The following is a 20565-nucleotide window of genomic DNA, read 5'->3' on the forward strand; positions in this document are numbered from 1 at the left end:
CATCAAGGAACTTCTATATAAAGCCGGGATCCCTAAAGGGTTATACCATCAATGAAAAAGTTAGGTTTTTAAAAATCTGTTCTGCAGAGGCAGACAGAAAACATCTATTTCAGCTCTGGCTCTACATAGAGGAAAAAAGTAGTTTGGGCATAGACTAAACATAATGTCACTTTGGAGCATAAATTCATCTTATATTCAAACTCAAAAAAGAAACACCACATGCCAAAAGTTTAACTTAATTTGGACCTACGTTGCTAGGCCCCCAGAAGTCCACACTCTCTCTCTAGAGCAGGGGTAGGCAAACTAAGACCCAGCGCTAAATCTAGAACAAAGCCATGCCCATCTGTTTATGTTTATGGCTCCTTTCATGTTACAACAGCAGAGCTGATTAGTTTTGACAAAGACCATATGGTCCACAAAGCCTAAAATAGTTACTATCTGTTCCTTTATAGAAAAGATTGTGACCCCTAGCATAAAATACTTATAATAATGTCAAATGTGTTCAAAGTAAAACAATAGAATTAAATTAGTAGAAACAGTAGCCTGTAAATTGGAGGTTGATCAAAGAGTAAAAGTATGGTTAACTGTCGACTTAAAGTATTCATTTTAAAACTTAAAACGTCATCACCTATGGTTCAAGTACAAGCATGGTAATAGTTTAATCCTGAATCTTCCCGTTTTCCTCAGGGAAGACATAAAAAATAAGGAAAACATGGGGAGGAAAAGTGAGAGAAAAAGAAAATTAAATTTCCAGAGAAATTAGGAATGAAAAAAACTCACCAACTCCAAATCAGGTGCGAACATGCAAAAAGCCAGTGAAACTAAGAGAATCAGATAGAGAAAGCTGCAAGAATGCAGAAAGGAAGACAAAAAACAAGGAACATGGAAGAAGCCTAATGGTGGATCTCAAATATTACCTCTCTTGTTCCCACAAAAAAATGGGCCTCACTCTCCCTGATCACGAGAAGAGCTATAATTAAAAACAAAAAAAGACAACAAAGTAATTTAAAAAATAAAATAAAATGTACATAAAATGTACAAAAACCAGAGGGATCACAAAGCAAAATCCAACTTTCTCTTGTATACAAGAGATACATTTAAAACAAAGTGATTCTGAATGGTTAACAATAAAGGAATAGGCAAAGGTACACAGGGAAAAGACTGACTTCCCCACCAAAAAAAAACCAAGAGCCATAATATTAATAATAACAATGTTGAAATCAGATCAAAAAACACTGAACAAAGCACTTTATAATATTAAAAGATACAATTTGCAATAAAGATATAACAGTTATGAATATCCATAATAGCAACTTCCATAAAGCATAAAGTCCAGAATACACAAGAAGAAATAGGCAGAAATAAACTAATATTTTTAGACTTTTATTAACTTTCAGAGCATGATAGATCAAGTTAAAAATAAGTAAGGAAGAAAAGACCTAAACAGAATAATCAATAAAGTAGATTTTATATATATGTATCAAATGCTATACTTTGATATTATAGGATTTACCTCCTTTTCAAGCATCTATAGAACATTTATGAAAATTGGGCCCCAAAGAATATCTCAATAAATTACAAAAAGCAGAAATAATATCTACAACATTCCCTGAACACTATAATAAAACCAAAAATTAAAAACAAAAACAAAACAACCTTTTTACATAGAAAATTTGTCACTCTTAATTAAACGACTCTTGGGCCCATCTGAGAAATGAGAATGACTCACCTACATGTGCTTCACTGCTACCATGAGTTTGTTATGACAATAATGTATGTAAACAGGCTTATTTAATGCAGCATTTATTAACCATTACACTCTAAAATGTTCCTATCACCAGAATTCTTTTTAGATTTCTTCTATTTTCTCAGTAAAATAAGAAGTAAGAGAGTAATGATGAAGAGTGAAGTGCTGGAAGTCTGAAGAGAGAAAGGAAAACATATGAAACAGTCATCTTGGAAAACTGTAAGACAGATTGGTGATTATGAACTTAAAACTCGGTAAATGAGAAGTACAGACAAGAGAGGGTGAGAGAGAGTGAAGCACTGACCAGAGGCTCAATGGACTAAAGGCTCTGGTAAGGCTGAAGAATTCCCAGAGTCTGGACACTCTTCAGGAGTAAGCTGGAAAGATGAGCAGCACTTGAAGAGTAAGATACTTGAAATGGAAATTATGGGATTCGTAGCAGGTACACAAGGTCAAGAGTACCGCAATGCAAGAGAAAGACCCAAACAGGATGGAAAACAAGATCTTTGTAAGAGAGAGCAAAAAATTGAGAGGACAGAAGTATTTAAATGGATCCTAAAATATCCATAAAAATATCTGGCTAATATATGTAGGACAGAGACAGTGAGCCAGAAGCTATATTCTTCCAGGAATTAAGCACAGTGATCAAGGGAGCAACAGAGGAGTGTAAGATGGAGAAGTAGTAGGTGGTATAGTCTGATGATGTAAGATTCAAAGTTGAGTGATTTAAAGGAGGAAGGAGTAAAAATAGAGTGGAAATGACAGTAAGAAGTAAGGAGGATACATATCCGAATTCTAGCCCAGCTGTACTGGGGATGTGAAAAAGAGAAGGTCACTTAAAAGGACTGAAGGGGAAACAGTGGAGAATTCAGAAGGAGGTCTTCCTCTGACACACAAGCACTCTCTTGTTGTTGCCAGTGGTGATCTGCAAATGAGTTCTCTCATCAAGACTACACAAGGACTCTAAATAGTTGAATATAGTTGTCTATACACAAAAGGGCCAAAAACTTGAGTTCATAATCCTGGCCACAACTGGAAATGGAGTATGTTCCTGAATCTAAATAGCAAACATAGCATATACACATCTGTAGGCAAATTTAAAAAAAAAAAACAACTTACAACTGTTTGAAAATGTCATAAAGAATTCAAAGAAATAAAGTACCAGAAAAATAGAGTATTTAAGAGTCATATGTAGATTGCCCCAGTCACCTTCACACACCAGATATAATCTTTTATAGAAGCCAAAAGACTGTCTTTGGGAAGCTTACTTTAGAAGAGTAATACATACATAGAGATATTGCAATAAGATTAGAAACAGAACCTTGAAAAATGAAAAATCCTGAAATCATGGAATGCATAGTTAAGAAACTGGGGTAGTTTTAGCTTTCGGTTCATAAGTAAAATCCAAAGAAATAGCACCATCTATTGGAATTTCAGATATTTAAAATACATATTCTCAATTCTTAGAAAATGTGTCTAGTATGTAACATTTCTGCACATTTGGCTAAGAAGATAACTTACATATTAAAGGACAATAGCTAACATAAAAAAGTTTATATTAAAAAGAATTAATTCTTGGTTTATAATTCTAATTTCAAATAACTAACCATTTTGACTAAATTCACATGAAGATTTTATTATAGATAAAATATTCTCAACCAATAAAGAAGAGTACATAGTTACATGTTCAAAGTAACTCACAGATATGGTATTCCTGTATGCTGCTTGTATAACCATATATTGCAGAATATCCAAATATTATGATCATGACAACATCTCTACTATCCAACTCCATAATATGTGCTGAATGTCCCTCCACAGCATACTGCTGACCATGTCCAAGCACAGTAGGAGTTTTTGTACTCCATGACTGACTATGTATGTTAAAAACCCATAATTCATCTGTGACATTGCCATCACTTGTTTCAATTCTCCCTCCATACATAAAGATGTTTTCCTGTAAATTAAAAAAACATATGTTAATAAAAAAATATTTGTATCTTAGCAAGATATATTAGTTAAAAATAAAGACTAAATTTAAACATTAAATTTTAGTAATTGCTCACAACATGCATAAGACATAGTTCTTATTTGTAAAAAGTCAAATGAGAACACATAAGTAGTGATAATTACTTCTTTTCCTTACAAGAAGGGGGAAAATCCACACTTACAAAAAGTTACTTTAAGGTATTTTATTTAAAAGGTATGTAGTCAATTAACCATGGTTTTAATTATCCTAGTTGTTGAGTCCCTAGTTGTTAAATTTGAATTTTACCATCTATTTGTACTGCTTTGTGCTAGTCTCAGTCATTCACTGTTTTCATCATTGTTCACCAGAAAGGTAGATCACATTTGCATATATTATGTGGAGTACATTTTTATTACCACTTCTCACGGCTACGAGCGGATACCTTATAGCACTTATAAATTATACAATTTCAATATGATTGAAATGAATGATATATAAATCATTACTATTTCAACAACCTAGAAAGAGAAAAGAATTTCTTCAACCTAATAAAGAGCATCTAAGAAAAACAGAAAGCTGCTATTACATACACTTAATGGTAAAAGACTGGATGTTTCACCAAGGTCAGTAATAAGATAAAGGTGCCTGCTTTTGCCACTTACATTCAACATTGTACTCAAGAGTTTAGCCAGAACAAATATGCAAAAACTGAATAAAGGTATAAAGATTAGAAAAGTAAAATATTTCTATTTGTAGATGATATGAACTTGTATACAGAGAATACTAAGAAATAAAAAAACAATTAGAGGGGGCAGAGTCAAGATGGCGGACTAGGAGAATGCAGAATTCATGTCTCCACACAACTAGGGCACCTACCAGGCACCGGTGGGGGACCACGGACACCTAAGGGGATGGGAGGAACTCCCAGTGACCGGGTAGGACGTGGGGCATTGGGGAAGTGATGGGGGAGAAGTGGAGGCAGGACGGGATTGGCGCCCCTCAAGGGCAGCTGGGGGAGGGGAAGGGAACTCAGGCCGGAAGGGGGAAATTGGGGAACCATTGGGAGGGCAGAGGATCAAAAGGGAGCATGGCCAGGTTTCCCCTGCCCACTTGGACTCCCAGGAACCTGTTGAGATCCCAGGCCTGATCCTCTGCCCACCTTGGCCCCCTCCAGCCACGCAGGTCCTGAGGGAGTGGGAGGGAGGAAAGGGGCAGCAAAAGTAAAGGCTGGACCTCCAGGACCGGCACACCTGAGGGGCGGCTGGGGCAGGGGAGGAGTTCCTACACCCAGTGGGACCCACCCACGGTTAGGGATCCGATGGGTCAGGGGAGACCCTGTGGGAGACGGTGCAGGAGGGACGTGAAGGAACGGAAGTGGGCCAGCGCTTTCCCTGTCCACTTAGGCACTGTGAAGACTGTTGGGCTCCCCGGGCCTAATCCTCTGCCCTCGGAGCCTGCCTCCTGCCATGCAGAGCCCAAACGCTGCCCTGCACTCCCACCCAGGGCCCTACCTCTACACATGGAGACTCCCTCCAACAGGCTGGGCCTAAACCCCACCAACACACCCTCACCCAGGCCTTACCTCCAAACTCCGGAACTCCACACTCCAGAGGCCCTCCTTTCCACTTGCTGCCTCTCCCCTCCTGCCAGCTCCTAAGCAGAGGCCCTGCCCCACGCTTGAACATCATCGCCCCACACACGCCTGGCCCCCAGGGCCTTTTCTGGCTGCATGGGTCCTGAGCCTAGGCCCTGCCCCATGCTCAAATGTCACACCCCCAACCCGCCTAGGTTCCACCCACCCTAAACCCCACCCCTGCCTAAGTTCCACCCCCGCCTAAACTCCTCCCACATAGCCAAGGCTTTTTATTTTCTTTTTCTTTTTCCGCTTTTAGATTGGGGTTCTGCTTTACCTTGTTGACTCATTTATTTTTTTCCTAATTTTATTTTATTTTATTTTTATTTAATTTTTCTAATTTTATTTTATTCTTTATACTTTGTTATTGTTCTCTCCTTTTGGCTTGTTCCCCCCACCTTTTTTTTTTCTTTTTTCTGTTGTGGTTTTATTTTACCTTGTTGCAATTATATTTTTACTTTTCCTAATATATCTTTTATCTTTCAAATCTTTTTGTTTTTTTATTCTTTGATATCGTACTGCTCCTTTTCTCCTTCTTTCTTTTTTCTTTTCTTTTTTTTTTTTTTGCTTGGTTCCCAGGCCAGAGGTAGGGCCCAAGCTCCTGTGGTGGGAGCTCCAAGTCCAACCCAGTGGATTAACAGAGAACCTCACACCCTAGGGAATATTAATCAGAGTAAGGCCTCCCAGAGGTCCTCATCTCAGCACCAAGGCCCGGCTCTATCCAACTGCCTGCAAACTCCAGGGCTGGACACCTAAGGCCAAACAATCGGTAAGACAGGAATACAGCCCCAACCATCAAAAAGAAGAAACAACAAGAAAATATATTACAGACAAAGAAGCAAGGTAAAAACCTACAAGACCAAATAAATGAAGATGAAATAGGCAACATACCAGAAAAAGAATTCAGAGTAGTGATAGTATAGATGATCCAAATTCTCAGAAACAGAATGGAGAAAATACAAGAAACATTTAACAAGGATCTAGAAGAACTAAATAGCAAATAGTGATGAACAACACAGTAACTGAAATTAAAAATACTCTAGAAGGAATCAATAGCAGAATAACTGAGGCAGAAGAACAGACGAGCGAGCTGGAAGGTAAAATGGAGGAAATAGCTGCCAGGGAGCAGAATAAAGAAAAAAGACTGAAAAGAACTGAGGACAGACTCAGAGACCTCGGGGACAACACTAAACACACCAACATTCGAACTACAGGGGTCCCAGAGGAAGAAGAGAAAAAGAAAGGGTCTGAGAAAATATTTGAAGAGATTACAGTCGAAAACTTCCCTAACATGGGAAAGGAAATAGTCAATCAAGTCCAGGAAGCGCAGAGAGTCCCATACAGGATAAACCCAAAGACAAACATGCTGAGACACATATTAATCAAACTATCAAAAATTAAATACAAAGAAAAAATATTAAAAGCAGCAAGAGAAAAGCAACAAATAACATACAAGGGAATCCCCATAAGGTTAACAGCTAATCTTTCAGCAGAAACTCTGAAAGCCAGAAGGGGGTGGCAGGACATATTTAAAGTGATGAAAGGGAAAAACCTACAACCAAGATTACTCTACCCAGCAAGGATCTCATTCAGATTTGATGGAGAAGTCAAAAGCTTTTCAGACAAGCAAAAGCTAAGAGAATTCAGCACCACCAAACCAGCTTTACAACAAATGCTACAGAAACTTCTCTAGGCAGGAAACACAGGATAAGGGAAAGACCTACAAAAACAAACAGAAAACAATTAAGAAAATGGTAACAGGAACATACATATCAATAATTACCTTAAATGTAAATGGATCAAATGCTCCAACCAAAAGACACAGACTGGCTGAATGGATACAAAAACAACACCTGTATATATGTTATCCACAAGAGACCCACTTCAGACCTAGGGACACATACAGACTGAAAGTGAGGGGATGGAAAAAGATATTCCATGCAAATGGAAATCAAAAGAAAGCTGGAGTAGCAATTCTCATATCAGACAAAATAGACTTTAAAATAAAGGCTATTACAAGAGACAAAGGACACTACATAATGATCAAGGGATCAATCCAAGAAGAAGATATAACAATGGTAAATATTTATGCACCCAACATAGGAGCACCTTAATACATAAGGCAAATGCTAACAGCCATAAAAGGGGAAATCAAAAGGAACACAATTATAGTAGGGGACTTTAACACCCCACTTTCACCAATGGACAGACCATCCAAAATGAAGTAAATAAGGAAACACAAGCTTTAAATGACAAATTAAACAAAATGGACTTAATTGATATTTATAGGACAGTCCATCCAAAAACAACAGAATACACTTTCTTCTCAAGTGCTCATGGAACATTCTCCAGGAGAGACCATATCTTGGGTCACAGATCAAGCCTTGGTAAATTTAATAAAATTGAAATTGTACCAAGTATCTTTTCCGACCACAACACTATGAGACTAGATATCAATTACAGGAAAAAACTGTAAAAAATACAAACACATGGAGGCTACACAATACGCTACGAAATGACCAAGAGATCACTGAAGAAATCAAAGAGGAAATCAAAAAATACTTAGAAACAAATGACAAAGAAAACATGACAACCCAAAACCTATGGGATGCGCAAAAGCAGTTCTAAAAGGGAAGTTTATAGCAATACAATCCTACTTCCAGAAACAAGAAAAACCTCAAATAAACAACCTAACCTTACACCTAAAGCAATTAGAGAAAGAAGAACGAAAAAAACTCCAAAGTTAGCAGAAGGAAAGAAATCATAAAGATCAGATTAGAAATAAATGAAAAAGAAATGAAGGAAATAATAGCAAAGATCAATAAAACTAAAAGCTGGTTCTTTAAGAAGATAAACAAAATTCATAAACCATTAGCCAGACTCATCAAGAAAAAAAGGGAGAAGACTCAAATCAACAGAATTAGAAATGAAAAAGGAGAAATAACAACTGACACTGCAGAAATACAAAGGATCATGAGAGACTACTACAAGCAACTATATGCCAATAAAATGGACAACCTGGAAGAAATGGACAAATTCTTAGAAATGCACAACCTTCCGAGACTGAACCAGGAAGAAATAGAAAATATAAACAGACCAATCACAAGCACTGAAAATGAAACTGTGATTAAAAATCTTCCAACAAACAAAAGTACGGGACCAGACGGCTTCACAGGCAAATTCTATCAAACATTTAGAGAAGAACTAACACCTATACTTCTCAAACTATTCCAAACTATAGCAGAAGGAGGAACACTCCCAAACTCATTCTACAAGGCCACCATCACCCTGATACCAAAACCAGACAAAGATGTCACAACAAAGAAAACTATAGGCCAATATCACTGATCAACATAGATGCAAAAATACTCAACAAAGTACTAGCAAACAGAATCCAACAGCACACTAAAAGGATCATACAACATGATCAAGTGGGGTTTATCCCAGGAATGGAAGGATTCTTCAATATACGCAAATCAATCAATGTAATACACCATATTAACAAAATGAAGGATAAAAACCATATGATAATCTCAATAGATGCAGAAAAATCTTTCGACAAAATTCAACACCCATTTATGATAAAAACTCCCCAGAAAGTAGGCAGAGAGGAAATATGCTTCCTCTTAGAGGAAAACATAGGCAGAACACTCTATGACATAAATCACAGCAAGATCCTTTTTGACCCACCTCCTAGAGAAATGGAAATAAAAACAAAAATAAACAAATGGGACCTAATGAAACTTAAAAGCTTTTACACAGCAAAGGAAACCATAAACGAGACGAAAAGACAACCCTCTGAATGGGAGAGAATATTTGCAAACAAAGCAACTGAGAAAGGATTAATCTCCAAAATATACAAGCAGTTCATGCAGCTCAATATCAAAAAAACAAACAACCCAATCCAAAAATGGCCAGAAGATCTAAACAGACATTTCTTCAAAGAAGAAATACAGATTGCCAACAAACTGATGAAAGGATGCTCAACATCACTAATCATTAGAGAAATGCAAATCAAAATTATAATCAGGTATCACCTCACAATGGCCATCATCAAAAAATTTACAAACAATAAATGCTGCAGAGGGTGTGGAGAGGCACTGTTGGTGAGAATGTAAATTGATACAGCCACTATGGAGAACAGTACAGAGGTTCCTTAAAAAACTAAAAATAGAACTACCATATGACCCAGCAATCCCATGACTGGGCATATACACTGAGAAAACCATAATTCAAAAAGAATCATGTACCACAATGTTCACTGCAGCACTATTTACAGTAGACAGGACATGGTAGCAACCTAAGTGTCCATCAACAGATGAATGGATAAAGAAGATGTTGCACCTATATACAGTGGAATATTATTCAGCCATAGAAAGAAACGAAATTGAGTTATTTGTAATGAGGTGGATGGACCTAAGTCTGTCATACAGAGTGAAGTAAGTCAGAAAGAGAAAAACAAATATCATATGCCAACACATATATATGTAATCTAAAAAAAATAGTTCTGATGAACCTAGGGGCAGGACAGGAATAAAGACACAGACATAGAGAATGGCCTTGAGGACACAGGGAGGGGCAAGGGTGACAGCTGAAGGGTACAGGACTTCTTTACAAGGTGATGAAAATATTCTTAAATTGATTACGCAACACTGCAATTTTGACAAGCCTGCAAGAGATAATTGCACAACTCTGAAGATACTAAAAAGCATTCAGTTGTACACTTTAAACACATGAATTGTATCGTATGCCAATTATATCTCAATAAAGCTGTTACAAGAAAATGAAATAAATCAAAAAACTGAAAGAAAACAAAGAAACATATATCCACATACATATGTACATAGAGAGATTATTTAATTTCTTAAACATGTATATGCATAGCACAAAACAGTGGTAGTTTATTCTTTACATTGCTCCTGTGTTTTACAAATTTTCTTAAACAAGCACAGAAAATATATAAATTCTGATTTGAAGAGTGTAGTCACAGTCCACAAAATACATGAATCTTTGTTGATTCAAAATAAAAACCAATTAAATAGCCTGATTTTAATCATGCTAAATTCATGAACCTCACAAATACATAAAAATAACTGATTAAAAGCAATCCCTATCAAAATCCCAATGACATTTTGCATAAGTAGAAAAATCCATCCTAAACTATTATGGAATCTTAAGGGACCCTGAATAAATAAAACAAACTTGAAAAACAAGACTGAAGTTGGAGGTCTCACATTTCTACATTTCAAAACTTACTACAAAACTACACTAATCAAAACAGTGTGGTACTGGAATAAACACAGATCTAGATCAAAGGACTAGAGAGCTCAGAAATAAATCTTTGCATATATGATCAAATGCTTTCAACAAGAGTGCCAAGACCATTTAATGGGGGAAAAGTCTTTTCAACAAATAGTGCAGGGAAAACTGAATATCCATATGTAAGAGAAAAAAATTGGACCCTTACTTTATACCCTAAACAAAAATTAACTCAAAACAGATTAAAGACCTAAGAACTAAAACTTCACAATTCTTAAAAGAAAACATAGGGAAAAGGCTTCATAATATTGGATTTGGCAATGATTTCTTGGATATGACACCAAAAGCACTGGCAACAAAAGAAAAAACAGATAAATTGGACTGTGTCAAAATTAAAAACCTGCTCATCAAAGGACACTATCAATAGAGTGAAAAAGCCCACAGGATGAGAGAAAATATTTGCAAATAATATATCCAATTAGGGGATAAAATCCAGAATATATAAAGAACTCCTACAACTCAACACCAAAAAAAAGTTAAAAATGGGCAAAAGACTTGAATATATGTTTATCCAGAGAAAGCATACAAATAGCCAATAAGCACTTGAAAAGATGTTACATACCACAAATCATTAAGGAAATACAAATCAAAACCACAATGAGATACTGCTTTACATCCATCAGGATGGCTACTATAGGAAGGAAGGAAGGAAGGGAGGGAGGGAGGGAGGGAGGGAGGGAGGGAGGGAGGGAGGGAGGGAGGGAGGAAGGAAGGAAGGAAGGAAGGAAGGAAGGAAGGAAGGAAGGAAGGAAGGAAGGAGAAAATAACAAGTGTTGACAAGGATATGGAGGAATTGAAACCTTTGTGCACTGCTGGCAGGAATGTAAAATTGTTACAGCTGCTGTGGAAAACAATATAGCAGTTCCTCAAAAATTTAAAAATAGAATTACCATACAATCCAGCAATTCCACTTCTGGCTATCTATCCAAAGAATTGAAATCAGGGACTTGAAAAGATAGTTGTATACCCATGTTCACAGTAGCATTATTCATAATAGCCAAAAAGGTGGAAGCAACCCAAGTATCTATTGATGGATGAATGGAAAAACAAAATGCAGTGCAATATATACATACAACAGAACATTATTCAGACGTAAAAAGGAAGGAAATTCTGACACATGCTACAAGATGGATGAATCTTGAGGACACCATGCCAAGTGAAATAAGCCAGTCATTAAAGGACAAACACTGTATGATTTCACTTATATGAGGTACCTAGAATAGTCAAATTCACAGAGACGGAAAGCAGAATGGTAGTTTGCAAGGTCTGGGGAAAGGCGGAAATGAGGAGCTACTGTATGGGTATAGTGTTTCAGTTTTGCAAGATAAAAAGAAGTCTGAAAATAACAGTAATGGCTGTACAACAACTTGAATATACTTAGTACCACTGAATGAATTCTACTCTTAAAAATGGTTAATATGGTAAATTTTTGTTATGTATATCATGGACAAAAACTCAACCTTCATTTCTTCTCATGTTCAATGGAGGACTGTATTAAAATCTTTTTATTTTTACTAAAATAGTATAAAAGTCTTTGACATCTCAAGTTATTGTGATTCATATGATCTACTGTTCTTATTAAACGTTTGAAATAAATCTGAGATTTAGTATTTCTTCCTATAAAGTCTAAAAAAAGAAAAAAAAAGATTAAAATTTAAAGCAGGATTCATACCTGATATAAAGCAAGAGAATGCCCATATCTCTGGAGAGGTCCCCTTGATACAGTTCCTACATTCCATATACTGCTTTCTAAATTGTAACTAAAAACAAGAAAAAAAAAATAACTTCATAAGCTAAGATTCATTTTCAGTTTTGAATTTGCACATGCTTTCTTGTATTTAAATATTCATTAATTCAAAAACAATTAGAATAAACTCATAATTTCATATACCATATTAGAAATTTCTAATAGAGACTCATTCAAGATATACCTAGTCTAAATTAGGATTCAATCATCCGAATGTATAATATACAATAACTTGACTAGGCTATTTATTACCGGAGTTAATTTGTTCTGAACCAGCCAATTAACCTAAACAATAGTGAGCTCGTCTACACTTTTAACGTCACCTGGGCCTCCTTGAAGCTCCTACCTTAAGGCTTTTGTCTGGCTTTCTTCTCTACCAATGTCTGACCCCCTTCAAGTCTTTGCTCAGCTCTCACCTTTCCCATGAAGCCTACACCACTACATTTGTGAGTGCAACTCCCTCCTCTTTGGCATTCCTGATTTGCTTACCCCTGCTACCTATCTTGCTATCTATCTATATCTGTATATGAATATATGTGCATATATATAATTTATTTATAATATACATATTTATCATGCTAATTACATTTTTTTCTAATTGCCTGTCCTTCCTCACTAACTTCACAAAGATGGGATATTCATTATGTCCACTGACAGATCCCAAATACTAAGCACAAAGTAAGTGTTCAAAACAATTTGCTATGCCCATGAATACATATTAATTCTAATGTCTATGTATAAATGTTCCGTAAAATACTCTCTAATTTAATAGACACTAATACAAAACTTTTATATTATTTACTGAATAATTTGTCTTAAGTATAACATCTACACCTCAATTAAATTCTACTACAGAAGATAAATCAACTTATAACAGACACCATCACTTCTAAAAGCTTTTAAACATCCTTACCTACAGCTAAACCACATTCAGAAAAATGAAAAAATATTCTCTAACAAAAGCTTGTAAAGTAAATGCAAAGTAAAAGTTTAGGTAAATTAAAATTTGCAGAAAAACTTAAAGTACTTTTATATAAGCAATTATACTTCATTCTGAAAAAATAAAAGGTAGAAGTATTCATAATGCCCAATATAGGCTTGGCCCGGCCTGGGCTTATTTAAAGTTAATATTTTCTTATTCAGAATTTATTAAAAGCACTCTAGAAAGTTAATGAAATATCTATATAGAACAAACCTATATGCCCAATGACAAGTAACTTATTGATACACTGAGTTTATATATTCTCAAATCAGTCCTATGTGGCAAACAGATATATTAAAAAATAATCATTCACAAATTTGTATATCAGTAACATAGGGCATTTAGGATAGTCTTATTACCAAAAAATATCCAGCCTAAAAATTAGACTGTGAAAATCTGAAAAACAAAAAGAAAACTTACTTCAGGACCATTTGAAAAGAACTGTAGTTAAAAGTATATCCACCAATCACCCACATAAATTTCCCATGTAAAACAGCTTTATGGGAAGCCCGACCTACAGAAGGACTGAAGGGTTTAACATTTGGCAGAATCCAGTAAGACTCAGTGGAAGGAACATTCAAAGAACAATCAGGACCTATTTAAAAAAATCAAACAACACAATGCATTAAACAAAGACCTTAGATTGTAGAAACAGAATACATGGATTAAGAGAATTTAAGAATCCAATGCTCATCTTATTAATAAATATAATGTACATAAATGGTCTGAAATATAACTTACAGGAAAAACTCTAAAAGCAAATGTAATGCTTACAGAGGAAAAAATCATACACTCAAATCAGACTTGGATACGTTCAAATAAATAATACAATCTGAAAGAATTACTTAAATGATATAAATTTCAGATTTATTTCAGTATGCTAATAGGATATTAGAACAGTAAACAATGTACTCAAATCCCAGTTCTGTCTCTTACTAAAAGTGTGACCTTGGGAAAGTCTGCTTACCTTTGCCATCATCACACCTTCATCTATAAAACAGAAATAACAATCTATCTCCTAAGCATTATTATAAATATTTAATTTTTTTAAAGACAGTGGAAATTAAAGCATTCATAAATTGTAAACTATTAAAGAAATATAAAAATAAAATTACATTTTTTCTTAGCATCATTCTTATTAAGAACAACCAAAATTGGCATCAGTAGAGAGGCTTATTATCCTCAAACAGAAAAAATTATTATGCATAATAAAATAAAAACTATTAATGAGTGCAGGATAATGTAAATACTCTAAGTTAAAAACACTGCCTTTTCCTATCCATGTTCATGATGTTACTCATGAGTCTTGGTTCCTCACCTGTAAAATGTAGCAGGCTAGGCTAGATCAGAGTTTCTCAAACTTAAGTTATGGAAGGAATGCTCCTAAAGGAAATGTATTTTCATCAAATTTAAGGGCTCACAGATTATTTTAATTCTAATGAAACTAATAGGCTTAAACAAAAACAAGAAATAAATTCCTTATGTTTAAAGTTCTTTTATAAATATAAAACCAACATGAACTTACAAATTATGTATATAAACAAACTTTTAAAATCATTAAAATTAATTTTTGCTTAAAATGATGGATGGTGTTGTTCTGCTCAAAGTAAATCATTGGTCCTAAGTGGAAAATGATATCAATTCCATAGCACCTTTTTTATGCAACTTTAAGATACTTATATTATTTTGACAACATAATTCTCCCAGCACTTTTCTTTCATTTATCTTTTATAAACCTTTTTTATCCATATAATATGCCATAACATCTGTTGACCTTCACTTATCACAAAAGTATCAGTACTCTTCAATATTCTTTTTAGCCTGCAATAAGGATACCACTTGGTCCTAACTAAATAGTCAACACAAATGCTGGCACTGCAATTTAGTGGCATTTTTATACAATTATGAGATCAATCACTTGATGTTAAATTTTCTTATATCAAAAAGTTTTAGATTATCACTGAATCACAAAATTTTAAAGCTTCCAAACAGACCCTAATTTCAGAAATATTAGCCTTTACAGTTTTTATTTTCTCATTTGTTCACTCACCCATGCATTCATTCATTCATCTTCCAAGTCCTTTTCAATGCTTACATTCTATGAGTCTGTATTTTTCAGGTACAAATTAGATAGCACCCTAGATTATCTCTTTGATAACAACACAATCTTTTAAATCAAATATAGAAAACTTTATAATTTCTGAGTGAAAAGACTGTGAACTATTCCTTGGTAACCAAAGAAATTAAAGGAACACACTGATTTTTTAATAATAAGTTAAACTACAATTCTAAACCACTTAGAACTCATTTAACTCAGGTTGGCAAACAACAGCCCATGAGCAAAATCCAACCCACTACCTGCTTTTGTAACAAAGTTTCTTAAGAACACAGTATGCTCATTCATTTAAGTATTATCTATGGCTACTTCTGCAGTACTCAGCAGAGTTGAGTAGTTGCAACAGATATCATGCAATTCCCAAAGCCGAAAATAGTTACTATGTGGCCTTCTACAGAAAAGTTTACCAACCTCTAACTTAACTGAAGAGAAATAAGATCATATGGACAATTACACATGAGTGGTATACCTAATTGGTCTAAATGTTATATCTTGTTTTCTTAAAAAGAAAAATGTAGATTTATTTTAAATCAGGAATAATAAAGCAAAAAGAGTAAAATGTTAATAATAGGTTAATCTGGGTAAAGGACATTTGTATATTCTTTGTACTTTTTTTTTTTCAATTTTAGGTATTTTAGGTATCTATTCTTTTTTTAAATTTATTTATTTTATTTACTTATTATTTGGGGCTGCATTGGGCCTTCGTTGCTGCACACAGGTTTTCTCTAGTTGCGGTGAGCAGGGGCTGCTCTTTGTTGCAGTGCGCGGGCTTCTCATTGTTGCGGAGCACGGGCTCTAGGTACGCAGGTGTCAATAGTTGTGGCATGCAGGCTCAGTAGCTGTGGCTCGCAGGCTCTAGAGCGCAGGGCTCTACATGTAATCACAAGTGTCCTTGTAAGAGAGATTTGACTACAGAAGGAGAAATCAATATTACCACTGAAGCAGGATGCTGTGCTCCATGCTTTGGAGATGGAGTAGGGGAAAAGAGCTAATGAATGTAGGGACTGAAACTCTATTCCTGGAAAAGTCAAGGATGCAGATTCTTTCTTAGAGCCTCAGAAGGAGTGTGACCCTGCAAACACCTTGATTTGGGCTCAGTGAAACATATTTCAGACTTCTAACTTCCAGAATGGTAAGAGAATAATGAATGTGTGTTAAGACACCAAGTTTGTGGTAATTTGTTACAGCAATTATAGGAAACTAATGCTAATAACTAAATTTATAACTTCAGATAAATACTGTTATTTAATACAAGAAATTGGATGTTAGAGATTTTTAAATTTTTACTCTATAATCTAAAATATCTACTTTTCTATGCAAACCAGCAGTCAAATTCTTCCTCTTTGTTACTACCTTATTTTATGTAACTTCTAGCAGTTATTAGAAGGAATGGTCTATAGTCAAACTCTACAGATTGTCTTTATTTTACTCTAAATTAATAAGTTTATAAATAGAAAGATTTATGAATATGACTTAAAAGTGTAAGGAAAATTAGATGTCTTAATTTGTAGTTTTCTGCACTCGTAACTGATTAAAAATGTAAATTTATAAACTGAATATTAATTTAAAACACAAATAACTATAGAGAACACTTTATACACACAAAGGCTTCACCACCCATTAAGTATCATTTAAAGCCATCCAAGACTCCCTTTTTATAAAAACACATCCATGAAAAGTCTACCACTTCATTATCTGTCCTGTTATGGAACATCTCTGCATAATTCTCCCTGCATAACTTTTATCAATCAATATGGGAATCTCCTCAAGGTAAGCAGATCACAGCTGTCTTGAAAAAGATGTAATAAACTAATTCATATTACAGTGGGTTTTCATAAAGAATTAATATGCTACCTTTTCCATGGGTTAATCCAAAGAGCATAAATGAATTTCTAATGATGTAATTTTCGGCATTAGTGACAGGCTACTGCGAGACAAATTTTTGACACTGTTCTACAATCCAAAGTGGAATTATACTCATCCCTCTTAAATTTATACCTCCATCCTCACAATCTCTCTTGAATTCCAGACTCAAAGTGAAACTACCTACATGACATTTCCACTTGGATGTCTCATTATCATCTCAAACTTAACATGTCCAAAACTAAAATCTTGATTTCTTTCCCTCCCAAATCTGCTCCTTCACCAGTGTTTACCATCTCAGTCAACGGCACTTCCATTTACCCAGTTGCTCAGGGCAAAGATCTTGGAGCTATTCTTGAGTTCTCTTTTTCTCCCACACCCATATCCAACAAATCCTGGACTGACATTCATTACGTATGCAGGAATACAGCCTTTCCAACTGTTACAACATGGAAATGCTTCACTGATTGTTAAGTAGATGCTGCTGCAGGTACCAGGCCTTCCCCTTCCCAGTTCCCCTGGCCCCTCTGAGATAATCCAGACTCTCCGCAAAAGACAACTAAAGGGGTGATGCCTGGCACAGCATGGCTCATCCAGGATCCTGCCCCAGTGCTAAAGTCAGCAACACTTTTGATTGGTTGGTGTCTAAGTGTCTGTACCTTACCAATTATAAACATTTTTAAATTTGATCACCTCTACCAGGCTCTAAACACTGATCCTTCCCTTTCCAACTACCATCCTAGTACAAGTCACCATCCAATCTCACCTGGACTACTCCAATAGTCTCCAAACTGGTCTCCTTATTTCCATTCTTGCTGCCTTCCTATCACATTCAACTCTCCACAATGCAACCAGAATGATTAAAAATATCAATTTCCCTACTCAAAATCTTTCAATGATTTCCCATCACACTAAAAATAAAAATCCTTAACACGGCCCACAACTCTTACATGACTGGCCTCAGTATTCACTTACTGCATGAATGAATGAATGAATGAATGAATGAAAATAACCTTAGAGCCATAAAAGATCAAGAGCAAGAGCTATGAAGTCAAACCTCGCTTTCCAACTTATTAGCTATGAAACCTTGGACGAATTAACTTCTCTAAACTTCAGTTTAATCATGGAGATTATATGCAGAAGAACATAGGATTCTGTGAAAATAAGATTGAATGAGATTGTACTTAATATTAAATACTATAATGAAACCTTCATAATAGTAACATTATTACTATTATGAAGTCCATCCTCTCATTTTAATTTACAAGGAAACTAAGTATAATCAAGTCTACAGGCAAAATATGTTAATGAAGCCTAGCATTATTAGGTATAGTAAATATACATGCCAAAAGAAAACAGTAAAATTACAACTAAAAATTTCTATAATCAGAGATAAATACAATTGAGAAATAATTGCAAAGGACAAAACCTAGAATAAAGAAAGCACTACAAAGTTTTGAAAGTTTCTCCAAAGCAATTCCAGAACTACTGAATTATATTCTTTCTTCCTTCCCAAAGTAGTCTATTTTGCACTGGAAAAGTTTTTCTAAGGGACTCTATCTCTGTTTTGATACTGGAAATCAGTACAAAAATTTTATTTGCTTTATACAAATTAGTTTTATAAAATAACTTTTTTTTCATAAAGAAGGATAAAAATGTGAAGTCTTCAAGTGAGTTTAACAGCAATTCCCTGAATAGTACCTCTAGTGTAGTATATCAGCTAGATTTCTTTGGTTGCAGGCCACAGAAACTACTTTTGGCTAGGTTAAGGAAAAATGGGTATTTGTTGAAAAAAACATGGGGAAATTCAAAGAATTTTTAAAAAGAGGCTGAAAACCAAGCTTAAAATAGACAGGTATCTGGATTTATCGTCCCATCAAGACTACTCTCAATGAGTGAAAGGCAATTTCCCACAAAGAAACTGGACTGCTAATAGGAAAGGAAACGTATTCTGAGAAGGAAGATTTGAAGAGAGGTACATGTAACTTACTGTAATCACTCCAGAAATAGTCTTATGATCGTATTGAATCTGAAGTTCTCCATAATAAAAGGCAAAATGAGATAACATCATTGCAAGAGTCCTATCTTCTAACATCATCAGAAAATTTTGATTTTGTTTCAGTTTCCAAAGTATTCTAAACATTTTCTAGGCCCATAAAACCAATCTCCAAAGGACAGTTATCAACTTTAGTGTATTTTAAATGTCCACAGCTGTTCTGACAATATCCTAATTTTACAGAACAATGAATTTGTGAGTGGTAATCACTACACCAGATCTGTTCCAAGAATACTTGGTTCTCACAGTTTAGGTCAATGATGTGATTACAGTATGGAAAGGAACTGCCCTTCTGTTAGCAAAGATCAGTGCTTTCCAATTACTATTTTTGAGTGGTGAAAGGCTTGCAAACAAAGCTTTATAGACTGGTTCTGATTAGTTGAAAATGACAAATACAGAGATAGCTGGGATTGAAAGCAGGATTTGTGTATCCCACCTATCTAAGTCAGAGGCAATAAAGTATGTGGTTGTAAATATCTCAACATTAGGTAACCTTCCACAAGGAAGGAACCTATGTCTAGCACAGAATATTCTGTGAATTTTATTGTAACCCACAGTCCTTTGTTCTATTCTCTCTCTCTATACTCCCTTCCCTCATGATCTCATCTGATCTCATGGCTCTAAGTATCATCAACCATTTCCAATTTAACATTTTTAAGCCAATCAGCCCCAAACAGTACAGACCTCTCTCCACTAAACTCCAACTGCCTTTTCAACATCTCCTCTTAGATGTCTAAAAGACATCTGAAACGTAACATACCAAATTCAAACTGATCTTCCTCCTAAAATCTTCCTCATGTCAACTGATGACAACTCTATCTTACTCTAAGGTCAAAAGAATCTTCAAGTCATCCTTGACTTTTTTCTTTCTCCCATCCCCCATATCCAATGCATCAACAAATCCTATTAACCCTGTTTTAAAATCACATTCAGTATTAAGCAATTATTACCTTCCTTGCTGCCTGCCCACACTACTATCATTTCTCATCTAGATTATAATTACAGTAGTAGTCTCTTAACTGGTACTCTGCTTTCATAGTCTATTCTCAATATAGAAGTCAACAGGAACCTTTTAAAACTAAGTCAGATTATATCAATCATCTGCTCAAAATTCTACAATGGCTCCCCATTTA

General features: G+C 35.1%; 1 protein-coding gene across 2 annotated transcripts in view; it reads right to left on the reverse strand.

Annotated features, from left to right (window-relative positions):
• ATRNL1 (attractin like 1) overlaps window positions 1-20565 on the reverse strand; it is a gene marked incomplete at its 3' end in the record, with an annotated part of 683994 nt that overhangs the window by 621314 nt on the left and 42115 nt on the right. For both annotated transcript variants that reach the window (XM_082854377.1, XM_082854378.1), the window contains exons 6-8: window positions 13818-13992; window positions 12341-12428; window positions 3449-3704 (exon numbers count right to left, since the gene is read on the reverse strand). In XM_082854377.1, coding sequence (XP_082710503.1) covers window positions 3449-3704; window positions 12341-12428; window positions 13818-13992 — 519 coding nt within the window. The remainder of the gene's footprint in view (window positions 1-3448; window positions 3705-12340; window positions 12429-13817; window positions 13993-20565) is intronic.

The sequence above is a fragment of the Leucopleurus acutus genome (genome assembly GCF_964270905.1).
Source record: "Leucopleurus acutus genome assembly, chromosome: 14".
In the NCBI taxonomy this organism is placed as follows: Eukaryota; Metazoa; Chordata; class Mammalia; order Artiodactyla; family Delphinidae; genus Leucopleurus; species Leucopleurus acutus.